General features: G+C 46.2%; 1 protein-coding gene across 2 annotated transcripts in view; it reads right to left on the bottom strand.

The window, feature by feature from the left end:
* LOC127584243 (calsenilin-like) overlaps positions 1 to 22,147 on the bottom strand; it is an 88,987-nt gene that overhangs the window by 14,217 nt on the left and 52,623 nt on the right. For both annotated transcript variants that reach the window (XM_052040879.1, XM_052040880.1), the window contains one exon: positions 5,547 to 5,671. In XM_052040879.1, coding sequence (XP_051896839.1) covers positions 5,547 to 5,671 — 125 coding nt within the window. The remainder of the gene's footprint in view (positions 1 to 5,546; positions 5,672 to 22,147) is intronic.

Raw genomic sequence — 22,147 nt, 5'->3', positions numbered from 1 at the left:
TACAACATGGAAACAGGCCCTTCGGCCCAACTTGTCCATGCCAACCATGGTGCTAAGCTAGTCCCATTTGCCCGCATTTGGCCCATTGTTCTAAACCTTTCCCATCCACGTACTTATCCAAATGTCTTTTAAATGTTGTTAATGTACCTGCCTCAACCATTTCTCTAGCAGCTTGTTCCATTTGCTCACCAGCCTCTGCGTGAAGAATTTGCCCGTCAGGTCCCTTTTAAATCTTTCCTCTCTCACCTTAAACACACGCTCTCTAGTTTTTGGTTCACCCTATCTATATTCCTCGTGATTTTATACACCTCTATAAGGTCACCCCTCAGTCTCGTACATTCCAAGGAATAAAGTCCTAGCCTGCCCAACCTCTCCCTATAACTCAGGCCCTCGAGTCCTGGCAACATCCTTGTAAATCTTCTCAGCACTCTTTCCAGTTTAATGACGTCTGTTAAGCTTATCTATATTTTGTGATGTTAAATGAGGGATGAATACTCTGTTGCTTTGAGGATGACGCACTTCATCTATTGCGGGTTCAAGTCCAACTCCAAAGGCATAAGCACAGAACTCCTGAGTGACACTCGAGCACTGCCCTTAACTGAGTTGCCCCTTTAGTTGGAGGTAAAAGGTATCTGTAGAGCAGGAGGCTATACCTGCATCATCAGGGTGGGCTATTAAACCATAGTTAACAACTGTGCCAGAAACATCTTTCAAAGATCCCTTCCCAAAGCCAGCTTAATGAATTTTATTTTTAGCCTCTTTACCATAAGAACTATTGCCCATAAAATCTTTACAGAAGTGTTTAATTGTTTTAAATAATGCAGAAACTTCAAACTTGCATGCGAGTGAATTTTAGAGCTGTTTTAAGAGCTGAGTTCTCCTTTTAATGCAAACTCACTTTGCAATGCAGAATTGGAGGTTGGAGGAGGAGCACAGTTCCTGATAATTAAACTCCAATCCACACTCTCACCTTCCTCCTTTTCATAGATGAGAAGGTCTTCCAGAGGGAGACCATTGCACCTTGAAGAAAACTGGGTGAAACTCACAGCACAAACCTGGATCAAAGCTCGGAACGTTAAAGTACTTAGACCTTCAATGCCACACACTGAATGGTATCTGTAATGATGTGCCCTCCTCACTGCCGTTTCTGCCGGCAATCACATAGTGGCAGCCAGACTTGGGGGCAAATGGAGAAGGGGTTTAACATATCCTAACCTTGACCTCTTCCTGCTTGGACTCTTGCAATTTAAAAGGAGCCGGCAAATTTTTGGAAGATCAGGGAACTGAATTCTGCGGGGAACAGGCACAGAGGTGGAGTTGAGGCTCGGGGGCAGATCAGCCGTGATCTTATCGAATGGTGGGGCAGGTTTGAGGGGCCGAGTCGCCTACTCCTGCACCGAGTTTCTTGTGTTTTTGTGTTTTGAAAACTGCATCTGCCACTGCTCGTCACAATGCTTTCAAGATCTGCAATATCCCTTCTGGATGCCAAGTCAAATTCATTACAAGTCAAGTTTATTGTCATGTGCACAAGTACTTGAGGTACAGGTACAATGCAAAACTTGCTTGCAGCGGCAACACAGCCACGTGGGTAAAGACAACACACAGAATATAAATTATACATGAATTGTACAGGACAATGAAGAGAGAAAAAAAACTGTGCAGAAACAGGACCTCAATGCAAAAAAAAGACACAATCAGAGACCAGTCCACGGCAGTACAAGAGGTGGTCCGTAGTATTCCATTGCTGAGGTAGGGTTAGGGTTGTGCAGGTCGGTTCAAGAACCTTATGGTTGTAGTAAAGTAACTGTTCTTGAACCTGGTGATGTGGAACTTCAGGCTTCTGCCTGATGGTAGCTGCGAGAAGAAGGCATGGCCCATCTGGTGGGGATCCTTGATGATAGATGCTGCCTTCTTGAGGCAGCGCCTCCTGTAGATGCTGTCAGTGGTGGGAAGGGCCGTGCCTGTGACGGACCAGGCTGTTAGCGTAATGCTATTACAGCGCCAGCGACCTGGGTTCAATTCCCGCTGCTGTCTGTAAGGAGTTTGTACGTTCTCCCCGTGTCTGCGTGGGTTTCCTCCGGGTGCTCCGGTTTCCCCCCACATTCCAAAGACGTACAGGTTAGGAGCTGTGGACATGCTATGTTGGTGCCGGAAGAGTAGCGACACTTGCGGGCTGCCCCCAGCACGTTCTTAGCAACACAAAAAGATGTATTTCACTGTGTGTTTCGATGCGCATGTGACTAATAAATAAATATCTTATCTTACTCTCTGCAGCCTCTTATGTTCCTGTGCATTGGAATTGTCATACCAGGCCACGATGCAACCAGTCAGGATGCATTCTACAGTGCATCTGTAGAAGTTTGCTGGAGAACTTGGTGAGATGCCAAACCTCCTTCAACTTCTAAGAAAGTAGAGATGCCGGCACACCTTCTTCATGACTACATCGATGTGCTGGGCCCCGGACAGGTCATCTGAGATGTTAACACCCAGGAATTTGGAGCTGGTTACACCGGTATAACTTCCTGCTATTGAAATATTGCCCTGATGTCTTTAACTTCCAACTAAGAGGGCAGGTCAGTGTAACAACTGAATCTAAAGGACAGCACTGTAAACAGGGCAGCTACAGAGTGCCACTCTGGATTTCTGCAGTCATGCCTCAGGAGTTGGACTTGAACCCATAACAGATCAAGAGTTTCGTGCCTCAAAGTGACGGAGTAGTTACCCCTAGCATCACAAAGACAGATAAGCTGACCATTATCACATTGCTGTTTGTGGGATCCTGCTGTGTACAGCTTGGCTGCTTCTCTGGGCTACAGCCCTTCAAAAGCATTTCATTGGCCTTGGGACACGCTGAGGTGTGAAAGATCCATTGAAACATAATTCTTGATTTACAGTGTTTGGCATTTCAAATTCTCCTCAAAACAAGCAGCGATCTAACAATAATCTGGTCACAATACATTTAACATTTTCCCAAGCAGGAAGCTGCAGAAGAACAGAAAGCAAAAGCAGAATTAAGGTGCAATGAGGACGAGTGGCTGAGACTGCTGTTCGTAACTTATTCCCCTCTTACACAGGCAGAGAACGGCATCAAATTTCAATAACAAGGCACCTCGTACAGCAGCAGAAGTGTTCAACTGGGTAACAAATCAATAGAGTTATTCCAGGGCAGAGAAATCCATCCTCCTTCAAAGGCAGGGAGTCAACAGTCAGCTCCCTTATGCTGTTGCTAAGCTGTCAGCCTGCAACTGGAGAGAGGCTGTAACAATCCAGTTTGAGGGCAGTGGCTAGGGTTTTACCTGTGTCACCCTGGCTATGCTCCAACGGACAGAGGGCTAAGCTGGAGAAACTGTCCCCTTGAGATTGAGAGAAGATTTGAGAGAGGTGGACGAGATCTTGACTGGTTTAGAGTGGGTGAATGGAGAGTTCCTTCAGCAGATGGTTCAAGGACCAGAGAGGCGAAGTTTTGACCGAAACATACAGGAGGGACCTCCTTATGTGGCGAGTGCAACAGAGACACAAGAGAGCCTGCAGACACTCGAAATCTGGAGCGACACACAAACTGTCGGAGGAACTCAGTAGGTCAGGCAGTATCCATGGAGGGAAGTGAACAGTCGACATTTGGGGTCAAAACCTGTCCTGATACAGGTTTTCGACTCGAAACGTCGACTGTTCATTTCCCTCCACAGATGCTGCCCGACCCGCTGAGTTCCTCCGACATTTTGTGTGTCGCTTATGGAGAGAGTAGTTTGGATCTGCTGAAGTGATGGGAACGGAATTAATCAGGGCTGTCAGAATGAAATTGGATGGACATTTCAGAGAGAGTAACATGCTACGTTACAGGGAGAGAGCAGGGGAGTGGGGCTGCTGGGACCGGTCCAGCAGGATGTGACACAGAGTCAATGGGCCGAATGGCCCCTTTGGTGCTGGAAACAATTCTGTACCACAGGAATTCTCCCAACTTCCCCAAAAAGCAAGGCCAGGAAATTTACTTTGCATGTGAGTTTCATAATATGCCAGTCACCTTCAGTAATGAACCACACCATCCCTATTTTTATGCCACTATCGTATTGCAGTTGGCTGAATGATCTGTACATTTTAGAGCATTTTATTGTATTCAAGCATTACTTCTGTTGGTGTACATTTAGAGACAGAGTGTTTGCTTGTGTGTGCTTGTCTGTGTGTGTGTCTAGTGTCTGTATGTGTGCTTGTGTGTGCGTGTCTGTGTGTGTCTAGTGTCTGTGTGTGTCTTGTCTGTGGGTGTTTGTGTAGATATGTGTGTGTCTGTGTACGTCTAGTGTCTGTGTGTGTGTCTGTGTGTATGTGTGTCTTTGTGTGCCTAGTGTGTGTGTGTGTGTGTGTGTATGTGTGTGTGTGTTTGTGTGTGTGTGTTTGTGTGTAGTGTCTGTGTGTGTAGTGTCTGTGTGTGTAGATGTGTGTGTGTGTCTAGTGCTTGTGTGTGTGTGTGTGTAGGAGTGTGTGTGTCTAGTGTCTGCGTGTGTTTGTGTAGATGTGTGTGTGTCTGTGTGTGTGTGTGTAAGAGGGAGAGAAAGACAGATGGAGATAACTTATACAAACAAGACTAAGTGAGATCTTCAATGGAAATAGATTAGATAATAGGACCTGACTGAACCAAAACTGCAAACATAGCTCAGTATTCATTTTAATGTGATTGACTCGGGCACTTTAATATTTCCATTTTAACTTCCTCCATCCATATTTATAATGGAAACTGCCTGTGTGTGAGCCACACTGTAATTACAGGCCCCTGCCAGTCTGTTTCTGCAACAGCTTTACCGAGGGAGGGTCTACTGTGACCACAGTGGTTGACTTTGGGAATTCCCTCTGGAAGTCTGCTGAGAAGGAACTTAGAGTGGAAGACACTGAGAACACTGAAGTAATTTGCTAACAGCTCAGGGAGATTTAAATACAATGGGGCAATGCAGAGTAATGAAGCAAACCCGAGACCTGGCATCTTGACAAACCAGACAGGTTTTGCAAGTGAAGAGAAGACTTGAATTTTGCATGGAAAGAAGCTGTCAGATCTTTCAAATACAAATATGGGGAAGACAGATCTTATAAAGGTACAACATAAGCTGGTCACGTGGACAGATAATGTAGTCAGGGCTTTCATAAGCAGGGTTAGGTCAGGTCTTACACGTAGGGCACACATTAGACCTTATAAAGGAGCAGCAGACAATCTGCTGGAGAAACTCAGCAGGTTGAGCAGCATCTGTGGGGAGGGGGAAAGGAACTGTTGACACTTTAGGTCGAAACCCTGCATCAGGAGCTGATATGGAAATGTTGACAAGTTCTTTCCCCCACAGACGCTGCTCGACCCACTTGAGTTCCCCCAGCAGATTGTTTGTTGCTGCAGGTTCCAGCAGCTGCAATCTCCAGATCTTATCAAGGGAAAGGCAGATATTACTGAGATAGATCTTACAAAGGACCAACACTGATTTTATATATGTGGAATGAAGGAAGATCTTTCATATAGGGACAGCACAATTAGGTCCTTCACACAGATAATGCAGTCAGATCTTACGTACATTTTTGAAGCCCCTGTACAGAGACTGGATTTCTTTCTTGGAGAACTTGGTCCTTGCTTGTAGTTCATCAAGACCCTCAGGCTGATGGCGCAGTGTCGATAGCTCATCATCAATGTCACTGTTATCTGCAAAGAGATACTAGAATTGAGTCTGGTGCAACCTGTCACTGCTGCAGGTCTCTCATACAGTCTCACTGCCCCATGAAGCAATGTTGTTCTCTCTGCTGAGAAGTCAGTCGTGTAGGTATTGTCACAAGCAATAGAAAGGTGGCAGTCGATTGGGTGAGAAAGACCAAGAGTTTGGTAAATTGGTTTATTATCGTCACAAGTACTGAGATAGAGTGAGAAACTTTGTATTGCATGCCATCCATACAGATCATTTCATTACAACAAGGTATTGAGGTAGTACAAGGGAAAACAGAATGCAGAATATGGTGTTATGGTTACAGAGAAAGTGCAGTGCAGGCAGAAAATAAGGTGCAAGGCCATAACGAGGTAGATTATGAGGTCAAAAGTCAATTGTATCGTACTAGAGGACTGTTCAATAGTCTAACTGAAATTACATAAGCATCTCCAGAGTTATCAGAATCAGATTTATTATCACTGATTTAGATGATGTGAAATGTGTTGTTTTGTGGCAGCAGTACAGTGCAAGACATAAAAATTCCTTTAAATTACAAAAATAAATAAATAGTGCAAAGGAAAGGAATAACGAGGTAGTGTTCATGGGTTTGTGGGCTGTACAGGAATCTAATGGCAGAGGGGAAGAAGTTGTTTCTGAATCATTGAGGGTGATCTAGTTACAGATTCAGATTCAGATTAGTTTATTGTCACACACACCAGGGTGCAATGAAATTCCTTGCTCACGTGAAGCTCACAGAGTAAACAGTGTACAGGGTAATAATAAACACAATAGGTACAGCGGAAAACGCAGCAATAATGGAAAGGTGCAAAGGCTGTGGTGCAATCTGAAGTACTGCTAAAAGAAATGCTAAAGTGACAATAACAATAACCGAGAGAGGGAGAGTTAAGACCGAGAACTTGGCAGCATCATTGGGAAGGGGGTGTGAAAGAGGTGATCGGTTCAGAAAACTGATAGCAGCGGGGAAGAGATCTATAGATGGATCAGATTTCCAACCTTTATCCCAAGAATTGTTAACAAAGCCCATCACTTAAAATGAGAAATGAAAATGTAAGAAGATCCGATTCAATTTTATGTTACATATTAATTAAGAACGTAAGAAACCGGAGGAGGAAGAGGCCACTTGGCCCCTTCAAGCCTTCCTTGCCATTCATCGAGGTCATGGCTGATCCTCTACCTCAGCACCACATCCCTGTACTATCTCCATTACCCTTGATTCTCTTAGAACACAGACACAAAGCCCAATCAAAGACCCCACCCACCCGGGTCATTCTCTTCCACCGGGTAGAAGATACAGGAGCCTGAGGGCACGTACCACCAGACTTAAGGACAGCTTCTACCCCGCTGTGATAAGACTATTGAATGGTTCCCTTATACGATGAGATGGACCATGACCTCACAATCTACCTTGTTGTGACCTTGCACCTTATTGCACTGCACTTTCTCTGTAGCTGTGACACTTTACTCTGTACTGTTATTGTTTTTACCTTTACTACCTCAATGCACTCTGTACTAACCCAATGTAACTGCACTGTGTAATGAATTGACCTGTACGATTGGTATGCAAGACAAGTTTTTCACTGTACCTCGGTACAAGTGACAATAATAAACCAATACCAATACCAATACCAATTAAACTAAATCTCTTCTGCCTGCATATCCCTCCATTCTCTGCACATTCATGTGCCTACCTAAGAGCCTCTTAAACGTCTCTACCGTATCTGCCTCCACCACCACCCCTGGCAGCACATTCCAGGCACCCACCACGCTCTGTGTAAAAACCTTGCCCTGCACATCTCCTTTAAACTTTCCCCCTCTCACCTCAAATGCATGTCCTCCAGTAATTTACATTTCCAACGCAGCAATCTGCTGGAGGAACTCAGCGGGTCGAGCAGCATCTGTGGGAGGAAAGGAATTGTCGATGTTTTGGGTTGAAACCCTGCAGCAGGACATTTGTACCCTGGGAGAAACTGGCTGTCCACTCTGTCTGTGCCTCTCATAATTTTGTAAACTTCTATCAGGTCTCCCCTCAGCCTCCACTGCTTCTTGTCCAACCTCTTCTTAAAGCTCATGCCCTCTAATCCAGGCAGGAGGTATGAGCTAGGGGTTAAGGAGAGGTTGGGCAAGAAATCTGTCGATCTCTGTTTTGAATGAACACAATCACTGAACCTCCACGACCCCTGTGGTAGAGAATACCAAAGATTCAACTGATTCCTGAGCAGTCCTGATGCAAGGATTCGACACGAAACGTCGACAGTTCCTTTACCCCCACAGATGCTGCTCGACCCACTAAGTTGCTCCAACAGATTATTGCTTCAAAGATTCTCATCTCTGTCCTAAATGGCCTACGCCTTACTCTGAAACTGTGCCCCCCGTTCCTAGACTCCTCATCGGAAAACATCCTCCCTGCATCCTGCCTGTCAAGCCCTTTAAGAGTTTTATAAATTGTGATGAGACCTTCATTCTTTGAAACATGGCAGAATACAGTCCATATCTACTCAAACTCATACGGTACAGTTGCCATTTCAGGAAGCAGTTTAGTGAGTCTTCACTACACTCCCTCAATAGCACATGTATCCTTTCTCAAGTAAGGAGACCAAAGCTGTACACGATACTCCAGGTGTGGTCTCACCAAGGCCCGAGAGAGTTGCAGTTAGACATCTTTACTTCTGTACTCAAATCCTCTAATATTAAAGGCCAAAATACCACTTGCTCACTTAATCACTTGCAGTTGAGTATTTAACAACATGTACAAGTACAAAAAGTCCCTCTGAATATCAAGTCTACCCAATCTCTCACTATTCATCAAATACTTTGCCTTTCTGTTCTGTCCTGCATTCTGTTTTTCCTTTTACTACCTTGATGTACTTCTGTATTGCACAATCTGTCTGGATGGCACACAAGACGTAAACTTCTCGCTGTATCTCAGTACATGTGGCGATATTAAACCAATATCAATACCTCACATTTTCCACATTGTATTCCATCTTTTCCATGTCCCCTTGAAGCCCCTTTACACCTTCGTCCAGACTCATCATCCCACCCCGTGGAGTGCTGTCAGTGAATGCGGAAACATGACATTTCATCCTCTCGGGCACTGATGGAGATTGTGGAAAGCAATAGCAGCACAAGCACGAACCCCTGCCAAACCCACCACTCACAAACTGACGGGCTGACATGGATCCAGTTAACCCCGCTCCTTGCCGCAGAGAGTAGTGGACACAGCCCCGTCCATCACGGGCACAGCCCTCCCCACCACTGACGGCATCTACAGGAGGCGCTGCCTCAAGAAGGTGGCACCTGTCATCAAGGATCCCCACCATCCGGGTCATGCCCTCTTCTCACTGCTCCCATCGGGCAGGAGGTACAGAAGCCTGAAGTCCCACACCACCAGGTTCAGGAACAGCGACTTCCCTACAACCATCAGGTTCTCGAACCAACCTGCACAACCCTGACCCTCCCTCAGCAACAGAACACTACGGACCACCTCATGCACTGCCGTGGACTTGTCTCTGATTGTGTTTGTTGGACTAATGTCTTGTTTTGCGCAGTTTTTTTCTTCCCCATCTTGTACAGTTTATATATAATTTATGTTCTGTGTGTTGTCTGAATCCATGTATGCTGCTGCAAGTGTTTCATTGTACCTGTACCTCACCGTACGTGTGCACATGACAATGAACTCGACTTGAATTGCTTTTTGTCCAATAATGAATTCTCAGTCTTCCAGTACATCTCTCTAATTCCATCTGCTTGAACCTTGCTGACCAGTCTCCTGTGTGAGACCTTAATAAGACCTTCTGAAAATCCAGACAGACTCACTGGTGCCCCCCTTATCTTTGCTACTAATCACATCCTCAATAAGCTCCATTAGGTCAGTCAAAAATGATTTTCCTTTCATAAATCCATGCTGACTCTATTATTCTTTGCAGGGTGTTCTATCCTTCACCACTTTCCTTACCACTGAACTCCACATTCCAGTCCACCACTGCTCAATTCTTAAATGACTTAGGTCCCAATACGAGGGGCAGGAGTCTAAAGTTAGTACATGATTCAGAACCTGGGTAAACAGTGGGTGGGAATGAGAGATGAGTTGTGGATTTCAGGGTGTCATTGACAAGGTGGTGAAATTACTAAAAGCACCACTCATGGAGTTTGGTGGAGATGTGTGAAGTAACGGACCTCGGGAAGATTAAGTAAAGAGACAGTAAAATATAAAGTAAAACTCCGATAATCTGACATCTGATTGTTCAGAAACCCTGTTGGTCTCTGGCTCACTCATTAGTCCGGAATGTGAGCCGGGGTCCAGTGTGTGGGTGGGTGTGTGGTCAGAGTAGGGGTTGGCGTCCAGAATACCAGGAGTCAGGAATGTGTGTAGGTTTGTGACAGCAGCCAGGATCTGGAGTTGTTTGTACATTTCCTGCTCCCTTTAAACACACCGGCTTCACTGGCACTTTTATTATGTGACTGTGTAATGTTGCAAAAAGGGAAGTAAAAGTGAATTGGGTTATAAGTAGGAAAAACATCCAATAGTCTGGAAAATCTGCCAGCCTAGCGCCACCAAAGTCCTGGATTATTTGAGTTTTACTGCAAGTGGCAGGATGTTGGGAAGTGGGGACAAACAGAGAGCTTGATATTCATGTACACAAATGCTTAGAGGTGGCAGAACAAGTGGATGAGCTGAGTTGAAAAGATTGAGTTTGACGTGTTTACGAACAGAGGCTTCGGATGTAGAGGCAAAGGGGTCAGAGGCAAACACTGTAGTTCATTGGTTAGGCCCCAGTGGGATTTTTGTGCATATTTCAGGAAAGATATAATGGCCTTGGAAGGGGAAGGTGTCACCAGGGATGAGGAACAGAGAACATAGAACAGTAAAACACAGGAACAGGCCCTTTGGCCCATCATGTCTGTGCTGATCATGATGCCAAGTTAGACTAATCCCATCTGTCTGCACATGATCCCTACCCCTCCATTCCCTGCCAAAGTGCCTTTTAAACAGCACTATCGTATCTGCTTCTGTCACTTCCCCTGACAGCCCACTCCAGGCACCCACCACTCTCTTCTTAAAAAATTTGCCGTCCACATCCCCTTTAATCTTTCCCCCTCTCACCTTAAAGCTGGGAAAAAGATTCTGACTGTCTACCCTTGGACAGAGTAGATGTGGCTAAGCTGTTTCCCTTGGTGGGTGAGTCCAGGACTAGAGGGCACAGTCTTAGAATTAGAGGGTACCGGTTCAAATCAGAAATGAGGAGAAATTTCTTTAGTCAGAGGGTCGTGGATTTATGGAATTCTTTGCCACATACAGCTGTGGAGGCCCGATCATTGGGGGTGTTTAAGGAGGAGATTGGTGGGTATCTAATTAGTCAAGGTATCAAAGGATATGGGGATAAGGCTGGAAATTGGGGCTAGATAGGAATAGTTTTAGTTTAGCTCATGGACCAGACTTGATGGGCTGAATGGCCTACTTCTGCTCCTTTGCCTTGTGATCTTGTGACGCCTCTCATAATTTTATAAACTTCCATCATGTCTCCCTTCAGCCTCCAATGCTCCAGAGAGAACAATACAACTTTGTCCAACCTCTCCTTATTGCTCATACCCACTAATCCAGGCAACATCCTGGTGAACCTCTTCTGCACCCTCTCCAAATCCTTCGTAATGGGGCGACCAAAACTGCACACAATAGTCACATGTACATCAAAACACACAGTGAAATACATCTTTTGCGTAGAGTGTTCTGGGGGCAGCCCGCAAGTGTCACCACGCTTTCGGCGCCAACATAGCACGCCCACAACTTCCTAACCCGTACGTCTTTGAAACGTGGGAGGAAACCGGAGCACCCGGAGGAAACCCACACAGACACGGGGAGAACGTACAAACTCCTTACAGACAGTGGCTGGAATTGACCCCGGATCGCTTACACTGTAATAGCGTTACGCTACCCGCTACACCACGTACTTGTGCTACTACTTTCAGAAAAATATGGTCTTGGACCCCAAGATCCCTCCGTACATCAATGCTGTTAACAGTCCTGTCAGTAACTGTGTACCGTCCCTTTACATTTGATCTCCCATACTGTAACACCTCGCACTTGCCCGGATTAAGCTCCAGCTGCCATTTCTCTGCCCGTTTCTGGAACTGATCTTTATCCCGCTGTATTCTTTAACAACCTTCTTCACTGATCTTCACAGACGAGGTCGGAAGATAAAGGACTGCTCTTCAGAACATGGAAAGGTAAGGAAAGGTAACAGAAGATTTCTACATGAAGAGAGGTTTTGATAGAACAGAGAAAATGTCTGTGGTCAACAGTCAGAGGTCATTGGTTTAAAGTCTTTGCACAAATTCATTGCAAGCAGAGATGTACTGCGGTCTTTTCCACTGGGAGAAAAAATGAGATGTGGAACATTCTCCCGAAGAAGCACTGGATGGAGTTCCACAAATAATTGGAAATACAAGTTGGACAGAAGTGAGTTGAGGAGTTTACAGGGTTATGGGAAAATATGGAAAATATGGGACCAAGCACGTCTTCCCCTCCAGAGAGATAGAACAGGTGTATAGGCTGAAGGGCTTCTTCCTTGTTGTGGGTTTTCACGATTCCGTATGCTGCTATTTGGAAAAAAACAGAATCAAAGATGACGCAAGGAAGGGAAGATCCTACGGAGAATATTTATGATTCAAAGAGGTATAAGGATGAATTGAAATTTAATTTCGCTTGGCATAAGCACAAGCTCGAGCTCAGAAGAAGGAAGTGTAACGATCAGATTGAATGGTGAATGTACGTCTGGGTTCGATCTCTCTCCTTCACCAGGTTGTAGACTTAAAATCTGGACCACTTTAATTACTTTCTGGTTATCGCAGCATGTGGGGATCCATCATAAGCTCAGAAAATTCTATATTCCATATGACATAGGAGGCCATTTGGCCCATCGACTCATGAGAATGGAATTAATGGGGTTGCTCTGAGAGCTGCCATCATAGGGTGGCATCATAGGATGGCATCATAGGGTGGCATCATAGGGTGGCAGCTCTCAGAGCAACCCCATTAATTCCATTCTCCCACTTATTTTCCTGCCACCTACTCCCTCCACCACCCCCCCCCCACCAAGTCTGCCATCATCTATCACACTACGCAGCCAATTACCCTATCAGCATTTCTCTACACTATCAAAGTATTTTCCTATTCCTTTCTGGTTAGAATTGAATTTGCCTGAAAAAGACAGAGTTAAGCAATCCCGCAGCCAATGGATGGGATCAAAGCTCTGCAGTCCTGCCACAGCTAGTCAAACAGTTAAACAGCTCATGAGAACAGAAAGCCTTTAGATTATCCCCACCCTCAATGATTGAACTACAACCATCAGGTTCTTGAACCAACCTGCACAACCCTAACCCTCCCTCAGCAACGGAACACTACGGACCACCTCTTGCACTACTGTGGACTTGTGTTGCTTTTTTGCACTGATGTTAGCTTTGAAGTCTTTTTTCTTCACTGTCTTGTATAATTTATGTACAATTTATACTCTGTGTGTTGTCTGTACCTAGGTGCCTGTGGTGCTGCTGCAAGTTTTTCATTGTATCTGTACCTCACCGTACTTGCGCACATGACAATAAACTCGACTTGACTTGACTTGACTTGTGGGGCCCAGCATGTGAGTCCCAAAGACAAGGCTGAAGCACTGGCAAACAACTTCAACCAACTTTGATTCCTCCTGAGATCCCAACTAGTCAGCCAATTCAGTTCAATCCACATGATACCAAGAAATGTCTGACAGCACTGGGCTGTGGGACCAGACAGCACCCTGGATGACTGCTGAAGACCTGCAGCCCAGCCAAGCAGCTCTAATATAGTTACAACACTGGCATCTACCAGGGATGCCCTGTCACTGGTTGGGGACTATGTCACTCGATGGGAGTTTCTTTGTGAGTGCCACTGTCTCTATGTGTGTGCCCTACTATTCATTCACTATATACTCCTCTCTGCATTCTGAGAGCCCTCTCCCCTCTTTTGCCAGCATCCTTACTTCTGAGTCAGAAGATGGTTGTCTCAAGGACTTAATCGATGTAAGAACCTTAAAAGTAACACAATGGCATAGCTGCTGCCTCACAGCTCCAGAGATCCGGGTTCAATCCTAACCTCCAGCACCGTCTGTGTGGAGTTTGCACGTTCTCCCTGAGACTGTGTGGGTTTCCTCCGGGTGCTCTGGTTTCCTCCCACATCCCAAGGACTTGCGGGTTGGTAGGTTAATTAGCCATTATAAAGTGTCCCTAATGTGTGTGGGAATATGGGGTACAATAAAAGTGGGATCAGTGTAAGTGGCTAATGGCTAGCACGGGCTCAGTGGGCTGAAGGGTCTGTTCTCATGCTGAATGATTCTGTGATACTGTCAGCGTACTGTCAGACCTTCCAAAGAATGCAGAGACTTATCAAGATTGTGGTGAGGATGGAAGACTGTGGTTAGATGGAGAAACCAGAGAAGCAGAGGTTGTTACCTAATAACACTGAAGGTAAGATTTGATGGAGACATTCAGAATTGTGGAGAGTTTTGACAGAGGAATAAGAAACTATTTCCAATGCAGAAGGATCAGTAAAAGACACAGAATTTCGTTACTTGGCAAATGGCAGCATGATAAATAAATAATTTACTCAGCGAGTTGCTGTGAACCAGACTTAGAACAGAAAATAAGTTATTGGGGTTAATTTGAAAGCCTTTACAAAATGTTGGTGCAGATATTTACGTGACCTCCTTTCAGACTGTATGGTTCTAAGTTATCATTCGCTACTGTCCATAAAATAGCCTCAAAATCTTTCCCTATGACAAACAGACGATGCAAATGTTTGCTTCTGAATTTGCTCCATTTTTTGAAAAACAAAAGATCATGGTACCTATTACTGAACTTACAAAGTTGTCTCTCAAATTTCCATTAATCCCAATGCCTGTTTACTGCAAAGCTCCACTTAACCTGAACTTAAATAGCTGGAAGTATAAAGTAATTTAGCTTGCCATTAGGAGGTAAAAGTCCAATTCACGCTTCAGGAGCAGAGTCTTCCCGAGGGTGAAGGCTCATCCCTCTGATACATTAACCTGCATTTTCTCTTTAAAAGTGCTGACGAGGCATCTTAAGCATTTTCTTCTCCTTCCTGCTTGCCTGCCTTCCTGCTCCTGCTGCGTAGGTGCTGGTAATCTAATTCCTGGCTTGGCTTGACCTTGTGAGATCAGGACTCACTACGTGGCTTGTTGTGAGGCGTAAACGACATGCTGTGTACTTGCCGGAGCAGTTGGCTCACACGCCAAGGCTGCTGTGTTAGCCACAGAACTGCAACTCATTGGAGCCGATTTAGTGCAGATCGTGTTCACAGAATGATACAACAGGTTAAAGGGTTGGGCGAAGATAGGTTGCATTGCATTAGATTTGGACGTGCTGTTGGGAAATGGGAAAAAGGGGATGCTAGGCACTTGGATCCCTGCAGGACAACTCTGAAGTCAGGCAGAAGCTTCCTCATGATGGGGATTGGCAGTGGGGTCAGTGCGGGGAGTGGAGCGACTTCCTGCAGGGCAGAGGGGTAACTGAACCCCCAGAAGGTGCTAACCAGCCTTTGGACCTGAGCAGTCTGGTGCAGAGGTGACGGTGAAATGGGACTGGGCTACAGCATCTGACACAGCAGCAAGAGACAGAGCCTGTGGCATCTTGTGCTCTGCCCACTGTTTGAGGGTGGCTCATACACTGTGCCCATCACCAACAGCCTGCCTTGGTCCAACCACATAGAGGCCACAGCCAAGAAAGCTCACCAGCGCCTCTACTTCCTCAGAGGCTAAAGAAATTTGGCATGTCCCCATCAACCCTTACCAATTTTTACTGATGCACCATAGAAAGCATCCTATCTGGATGCATCATGGCTTGGTATGGCAACTGCTCTGCCCAAGACCACAAGAAACTCTGCAGGGAGTTATGGACACAGCCCAGCACATCACGGAAACCAGCCTCCCCTCCATGGACTCTGTCTATACTTCTCATTGCCTTGGTAAAGCAGCCAGAATAATCAAAGACCCCACACACCCTGGACATTCTCTCTTCTCCCACCTCCCTTCGGGCAGAAGATGCAAAAGCCTGAAAACACGTACCACCAGGCTCAAGGACAGCTTCTATCCCACTGTTATAAAACTATTGAAGAGTTCCCCAGTACGATAAGATGGACTCTTGACCTCACAATCTACCTGTTATGACCTTGCAACTTATTGTCGCCCTGCACTTGCACTTTCTCTGTAACTGTTACACTTTATTCTGCACTCTGTTATTGTTTTCCCTTGTACTACCTCAATGCACTGTATAATGAATTGATCTGTATGAACGGATGCAAGACAAGTTTTTCACTGTACCACGGTACATGTGACAATAATTAATCAATTCCAATTCCAATGGGATGAACACAATGAAGAGAGTCATAGAGTCATACAGCACAGAAACAGGCCCTTGGGCCCATCACATCCATGCTGACCTTATTGCCCATCTACACACATCCTATTTGCTCGCATTAGGTCCATAACCTTCCACGCATTGCCTATTCACGTGTCTGTCTAAGTGTCTCTCAAACGTAGTGACTGTATCTGATTCCACTGCCTCCTTTGGCACCGAGTTCCAGACATCAACCCCTCTCTGTGTAAAAAACTCCCCTTCCTCTCAACTGAAACCTATGCCCTCTTGTTCTTGATACCCCTACCATGGGAAAAAAATTCTGACTATCTCCCCTGTCTTTACCTTTTATAGTTTTATACACCTCTGACAGGTGACCCCTCAGCTTCCTTCGCTCCGGGGAAAACAAGCCCAGCCTCTCCGATCTCTCCCCATAACTAAAGTCCTCCAATCCAGGCAACATCCTGGAGAACCTCCTCTGCACTCTCTCCAGCACAGATTACATCCTTCCTATAGTGTGGTGACCAGAACTGCCCACAATACTCCGAGTGAAGTCGAACCGGTGTTTTGTAAAGTTATAACATTACCTCCCAACTTTTATATTCTGTGCCCTGGCCTGTGAAGGCAAGCATGCCATATGCCTTCTTCACCACCCTATTTACCTGTGGTGCCACTTTCAGGGAACTGTGGACTTGAACCCCAAGGTCCCTCTGCTCATCAACCTTCATGCCCTACCATTTCACATGTCCTACCCCTATTTGATTTCCCGAAACAATCGACTCGCAGTTGTCAGAATTAAATTCCATCTTCCAATGTTCTGCTCAACTTTCCGCTTGGTCAATGTCCTGCTGCAGCTTTAGACAACTTTCCCCGCTGCTCACAACACTACCAACTTTTGTATCATCTGAAAACTTATTAATCGTACCTCCTGCATTCACATCCAAGTCGATAATAGAGATCACAAGTAACAAGGGTCCCAGCACGGATCCCTGTAGTACACCACTGGTCACAGACTCCCAATCAGAAAAGCCTCCTTTCACCACTGCCTCCTATCACCAAGCCCAGTTTGGATCCAATTAGCTGGCTCCCCTCAGATTCGATGCAACTTAATCTTCTGGACCAGCCTACCAGGCGGAACCTTGTCAAATGCCTTACCAAGGTCCATTTAGACAAGGTCTACTGCCCTGCTGTCATCAAACTTCTCAAAAGACTCAATCCCTATGACACTGTTTGCAAATAATTCTGACCACAGAGCTGTTGCTACCATCAAATACCAACCTTGGAATCGCAGCAGGACTAGGCCATTCAGCCCTTCGAGCAAGCAGTCACTCTATATCATCATGGCTGATCGTCCAAGTTCAGTCCCTTGTTCTTGCTTCCTCCCCATATCCTTTGATCCTTCTAGGCCTAAGAACACCAGGAAGAAAGACCATGGGGACAATATATTGGTGGCTTGTTGTACTCCACGTTCTGTGCCAGGGGAGTTTGAAACTTCAACGCCCTGGGTGTTCAAAACACACACGGGTTTCCCCCGGATGCTCCAGTTTCCATCTGCATTGAAAAGCTGGGTTGGTGGGTTAAATGGCCGCTGTAAGTTGGCTCTAGAGTGAAGGTGAGTTGTGGAATCTGGGGGAAGTTGATGGGGATGTGGGGAGAATAAAATGGGCTGGGGTAGGAGTAGTGTAAAGATGGGAGCTTGATGGTCATCATGGACTTGGTGGGCCACAGGGCCTGTTCTGTGCTGTGTCTATCTATGAATTTATGGCACACGGCGGAAACTGGAGATATTAATCTAGGGATGGCAGCTCTGCATTGGAGGCATTCTGCACTGCTGGGTCCAATCGGTTGCACGTGTTATACTTTGTATAAAATGCTAAACTGAAGGCCCATACATTCCCTCAGGTGAACATGAAGCATCCCAACACACTGCCTGGGAATGGAATAGAGGACCCTGTCCCTGTTGGGTCTGGAAGCCAGTTAGTGAAGGAGTTGGACATCTCTCCAGGACATCGAGCTTCTCTCACCCTGCAAGGATGATATCCTTTTTTCTCAATTTCTCCACCTCCCCCCCATCTGCTCCCATGATGAGACTTTCCACTCCAGGACTTCCGAGATGTCCATCTTCTTTACTAACCAGGGCTTCCCTCCCGAATGTGGTCGAGAGAGCTCGCACCCGCATCTCTGCCATTTCCTGCACCTCTGCTCTCACCCCCACCCCTCCCAGACCCAACAGGGATAGGGTGCCCCTTGTCCTCACATTTCATCCCACCAGCCTACATGTCCAACACTCATTCTCCGCCACTTCTGCCGTCTCCAACGGGACCCCACCACCGAGCATATCTTCCCCTCCCCACCCCTTTCTGCCTTTTGCAGGGACCGCTCTTTCCACAACTCCCTAGTTCACTCCTCATCCCCACCCATCCCACTCCTCACCCCCACCCATCCCACTCCCACCCTGGGGACTTTCAACTGCCCCCGGTCATAGGTGCAACACCTGCCCCTACACCTCCATCACCTCCATCCGGAGACCCAAACAGTCCTTTCATTCACCAATCCCTTAATATCATCTACTGCATTCGGTGCTCCAAGTGTGGCCTCCTCTACATTGGTGAGACCAAACGCAGACTAGGTGACCGTTTCGCAGAATACCTGCGCTCCGTCCGTAACCACGACCCGCATCTCCCCGTTGCCGGTCACTTCAACTCCCCCTCCCACACTATCACAGATATGTCAGTCCTCGGCCTCCTCCACTGCCGGGAGAATTCCAAGCGCAAACTGGAGGAACAGCACCTCGTTTTCTGTCTTGGAACCTTGCAGCCTAACGGCATGAACATTGAATACTCCCACTTTGTAATCCCCTCAACCGCACCCCCCCAAAACCGCATCCCCCAAACAGGCCTCTTCTCTCCTTCCCTTTCCCAGCCTCTCTCTCTTTTTTCTACCCTTTTTCCTCTCTTTACCTTTGACGCCTCCGCCGGTGGATCTGCTCTCCCCTCCTCCCCCACAGCTGCCTATCACTGTCTCTTACCTGCATCTACCTATCACCACCCTGTGCCCACCCCGCCTCCCCTCTTTTGTCCACCTATCACTGCTCTGCTGTTCCCTCCTATATATCGGGCTTCCCCTTTTCCTATCTTCAGTCCTGAAGGAGGGTCCTGACCCGAAACGTTGACCGCCTGCTTTACTCCACGGATGCTGCCTGGCCTGCTGAGTTCCTCCAGCATCACAGTGTTTTTCATCCAGAATCCAGCATCTGCCGTCCTTTGTTTCTCTACACTATATTCTGCATTCTGTTATTGTTTTCCCTTGCACTACCTCCATGTACTGATGTGATGAAATGATCTGTATGGATGGCATGCAAAACAAAGCTTTTCACTGTACCTTGGTACATGTGACAATAACAGAACATAGAACATGGAACATTAGAGCACAGTACAGGCCCTTTGGCCCACAATGTTGTGCTGACATTTTATCCTGCTCTAAGATCTATCGAACCCTTCCCTCCCACATAGCCCTCCATTTTTCTATCATTCCTGTAGCTATCTAAGAGTCTCTTATATGTCCCTAATGTATCTGCCCCCACAACCTCCGCCGGCAGTGCGTTCCACACACCCACCACTCTCTGTGTAAAAAACTTGCCTCTGACGTCCCCCCATACCTTCCTCCAATCACCTTAAAATTATGCCCCCTTGTGTGAGCCATTTTTGCCCTGGGAAAAAGTCTCTGACTGTCCACTCGATCTATGCCTCTTATCATCTTGTACACCTCTATCAAGTCACTTCTCATTCTCCTTTGCTTCAAAGTGAAAAACTCTAGCTCGCTCAACCTATCCTCATGCTCTCCAATCCAGGCAGCATCCTGGTAAATCTCCTCTGCACCCTCTCTAAAACTTCCACATCCTTCCTATAATGAGGCAACCAGAACTGAACACAATTCTCCAAGTGTGGTTTAACCAGAGTTTTATAAAGCTGCAACATTACCTTGTGGCTCTTGAACTCAATACCCCGACTAATGAAGGCCAACACACCATACACCTTCTCAACAACCCTATCAACCTATGTGGCAACCTTGAGGGATCTATGGACATGGACCCCAAGATCCCTCCGTTCCTCCACACTGCTGAGAGTCCTGCCAGTAACCTTGTATTCTGCCTTCAAATTCAATCTTCCAAAGTGAATCATTTCACACTTTTCTGGGTTGAACTACATCTGCCACTTCTCAGCCCAGCTCTGCATCCTATCAATATCCTGTTGTAATCTATAGCAACCTTCTGCACTATCCACAACACCGCCAACCTTTGTGTCATCTGCAAACTTACTAACCCAACATTCCACATCGTCATCCAAGTCATTTATAAAAATCACAAAGAGCAGGGGTCCCAGAACAGATCCCTGAAGAACACCACTGGTCACCGATCTCCAGGCAGAATATGCTCCATCTACAACTACCCTTTGTCTTCTATGAGTGAGCCAATTCTGAATCCACACAGCCAAGTTAATAAACTAGTTTACCAATTTGCCAGGGTGAGGCTAAACACAAACTTGAGGGACAGCACCTCATATTCTGCCTGGGAAGTCTACAACCCAATGGCATCATCATTGAATTCTCCTATTTCAGGTAACCTGCTCCCTCTCTGTCCCTTCACTTCCTGCTCTTGATCTACCCAGTTCCTCCAACACCCTCCCCAGCCCCCTTCAGACACTTTCCCAGCCACTCCTGGTCCCCTCTCCCCGCTGTTCCCATCCGCCCTCCCCACCTCCCTTATCTGGTTCCATGCTCCACCTTCCCCTCCTAGCAGATTCCACCATCAGCAGCCCTCACCGCCTCCACCTCTCACCTCCCAGCCTCTGTCACTATCTCCACTCCCTCCCTCCTCCATCTGCCCATCACCCCTCCTCACCTGGATCCACCCATCGCCTGCCAGCTCTTGCTCCAGCCCTCCCCACTTTATACTGGCTCTCTCCCCTCTATCTTTTGTCCAGATGAAGGGTCTCAACCTGAAATGTTGACTGTCCATCTCCCTCCACAGATGCTGCCTGACCCACTGAGTTCCTCCAGCAGTTTGTTTTTTCTTCCCTACTTCTGTATTTCATTGCCCTAGTAATAATCGATAACATTTTTAGCTCTCCTAATTACTTGCATATACCTATTTTGTGAATTATACACAAGGACACAAAGACCCCTCTTCATGTCAGTTCTGACAAAGGACTTTGTTTTTTTTTTGTTCTAATTGTGTTCTTTCTTGTATAATTTATGTTTAATTTATGTTTTCCTTGTGAATGCTGCCAATATGACACTATGTGCCTGTGATGCTGCTGCAGGTAAGTTTTTCATTGCGCCTGTGCACACATGGACTTGTGCATCTGACAATAAACTTGACTTTTGATTTTCAACTCAACTTTTGACGTTTCTGCAACCTCTCAATGTTTAGACAATATCATGACCTTGTTACCGACGATCTTTGCCCACTCTATCTATATCCCCTTGACACCTCAGTTCTTCTCCATGGTTACTTTCCAACCTGCCTATTGTGTCATCAGCAATGGACATTTAGTTATTGGAAGGGCATGGACTGCGCTGCCTGGGGCACTGGTGGAGGCAGGTACATTGGTCAAATTCAAGAGATTGTTAGATAAACATATGGAGGAATTTAAAATCGGGGGATATGTGGGAGGAAGGGGTTAGATAGTCTTAGGTGAGGTTTAAAGGTCGGCACAACATTGTGGGCCGAAGGGCCTGTATTGTGCTGTACTGTTCTATGGTTCTATGGTTCTATGGAATGGAATGTTCAACCGATCCCCGTTCTTTCTGCTCAAGTTATGAGGCTCCAACCCCACCCTAGGTGCAGAGAAGAGGCTGGATATCAGGCACTATCCCAGCTACTACACAGCTGAGGTAGCCATTGAGATCAGTTCCACTCTCCAAAGGCTAAAATGATCAGAGAACACACAGTTTCATTGATTTTTGATATGATTTCCATCTCTATGCATTCTCGTCCTCTCGAATTTCACTTACAATTCAGACGTGCTATTTTTAATCTACCTTTTACTGTAAATAGA

The sequence above is a fragment of the Pristis pectinata genome, chromosome 29 (genome assembly GCF_009764475.1).
Source record: "Pristis pectinata isolate sPriPec2 chromosome 29, sPriPec2.1.pri, whole genome shotgun sequence".
Taxonomy (NCBI): domain Eukaryota; kingdom Metazoa; phylum Chordata; class Chondrichthyes; order Rhinopristiformes; family Pristidae; genus Pristis; species Pristis pectinata.
Note: the sequence above shows the minus strand (reverse complement) of the source record. Positions and strands in the feature narration are given on the sequence as shown.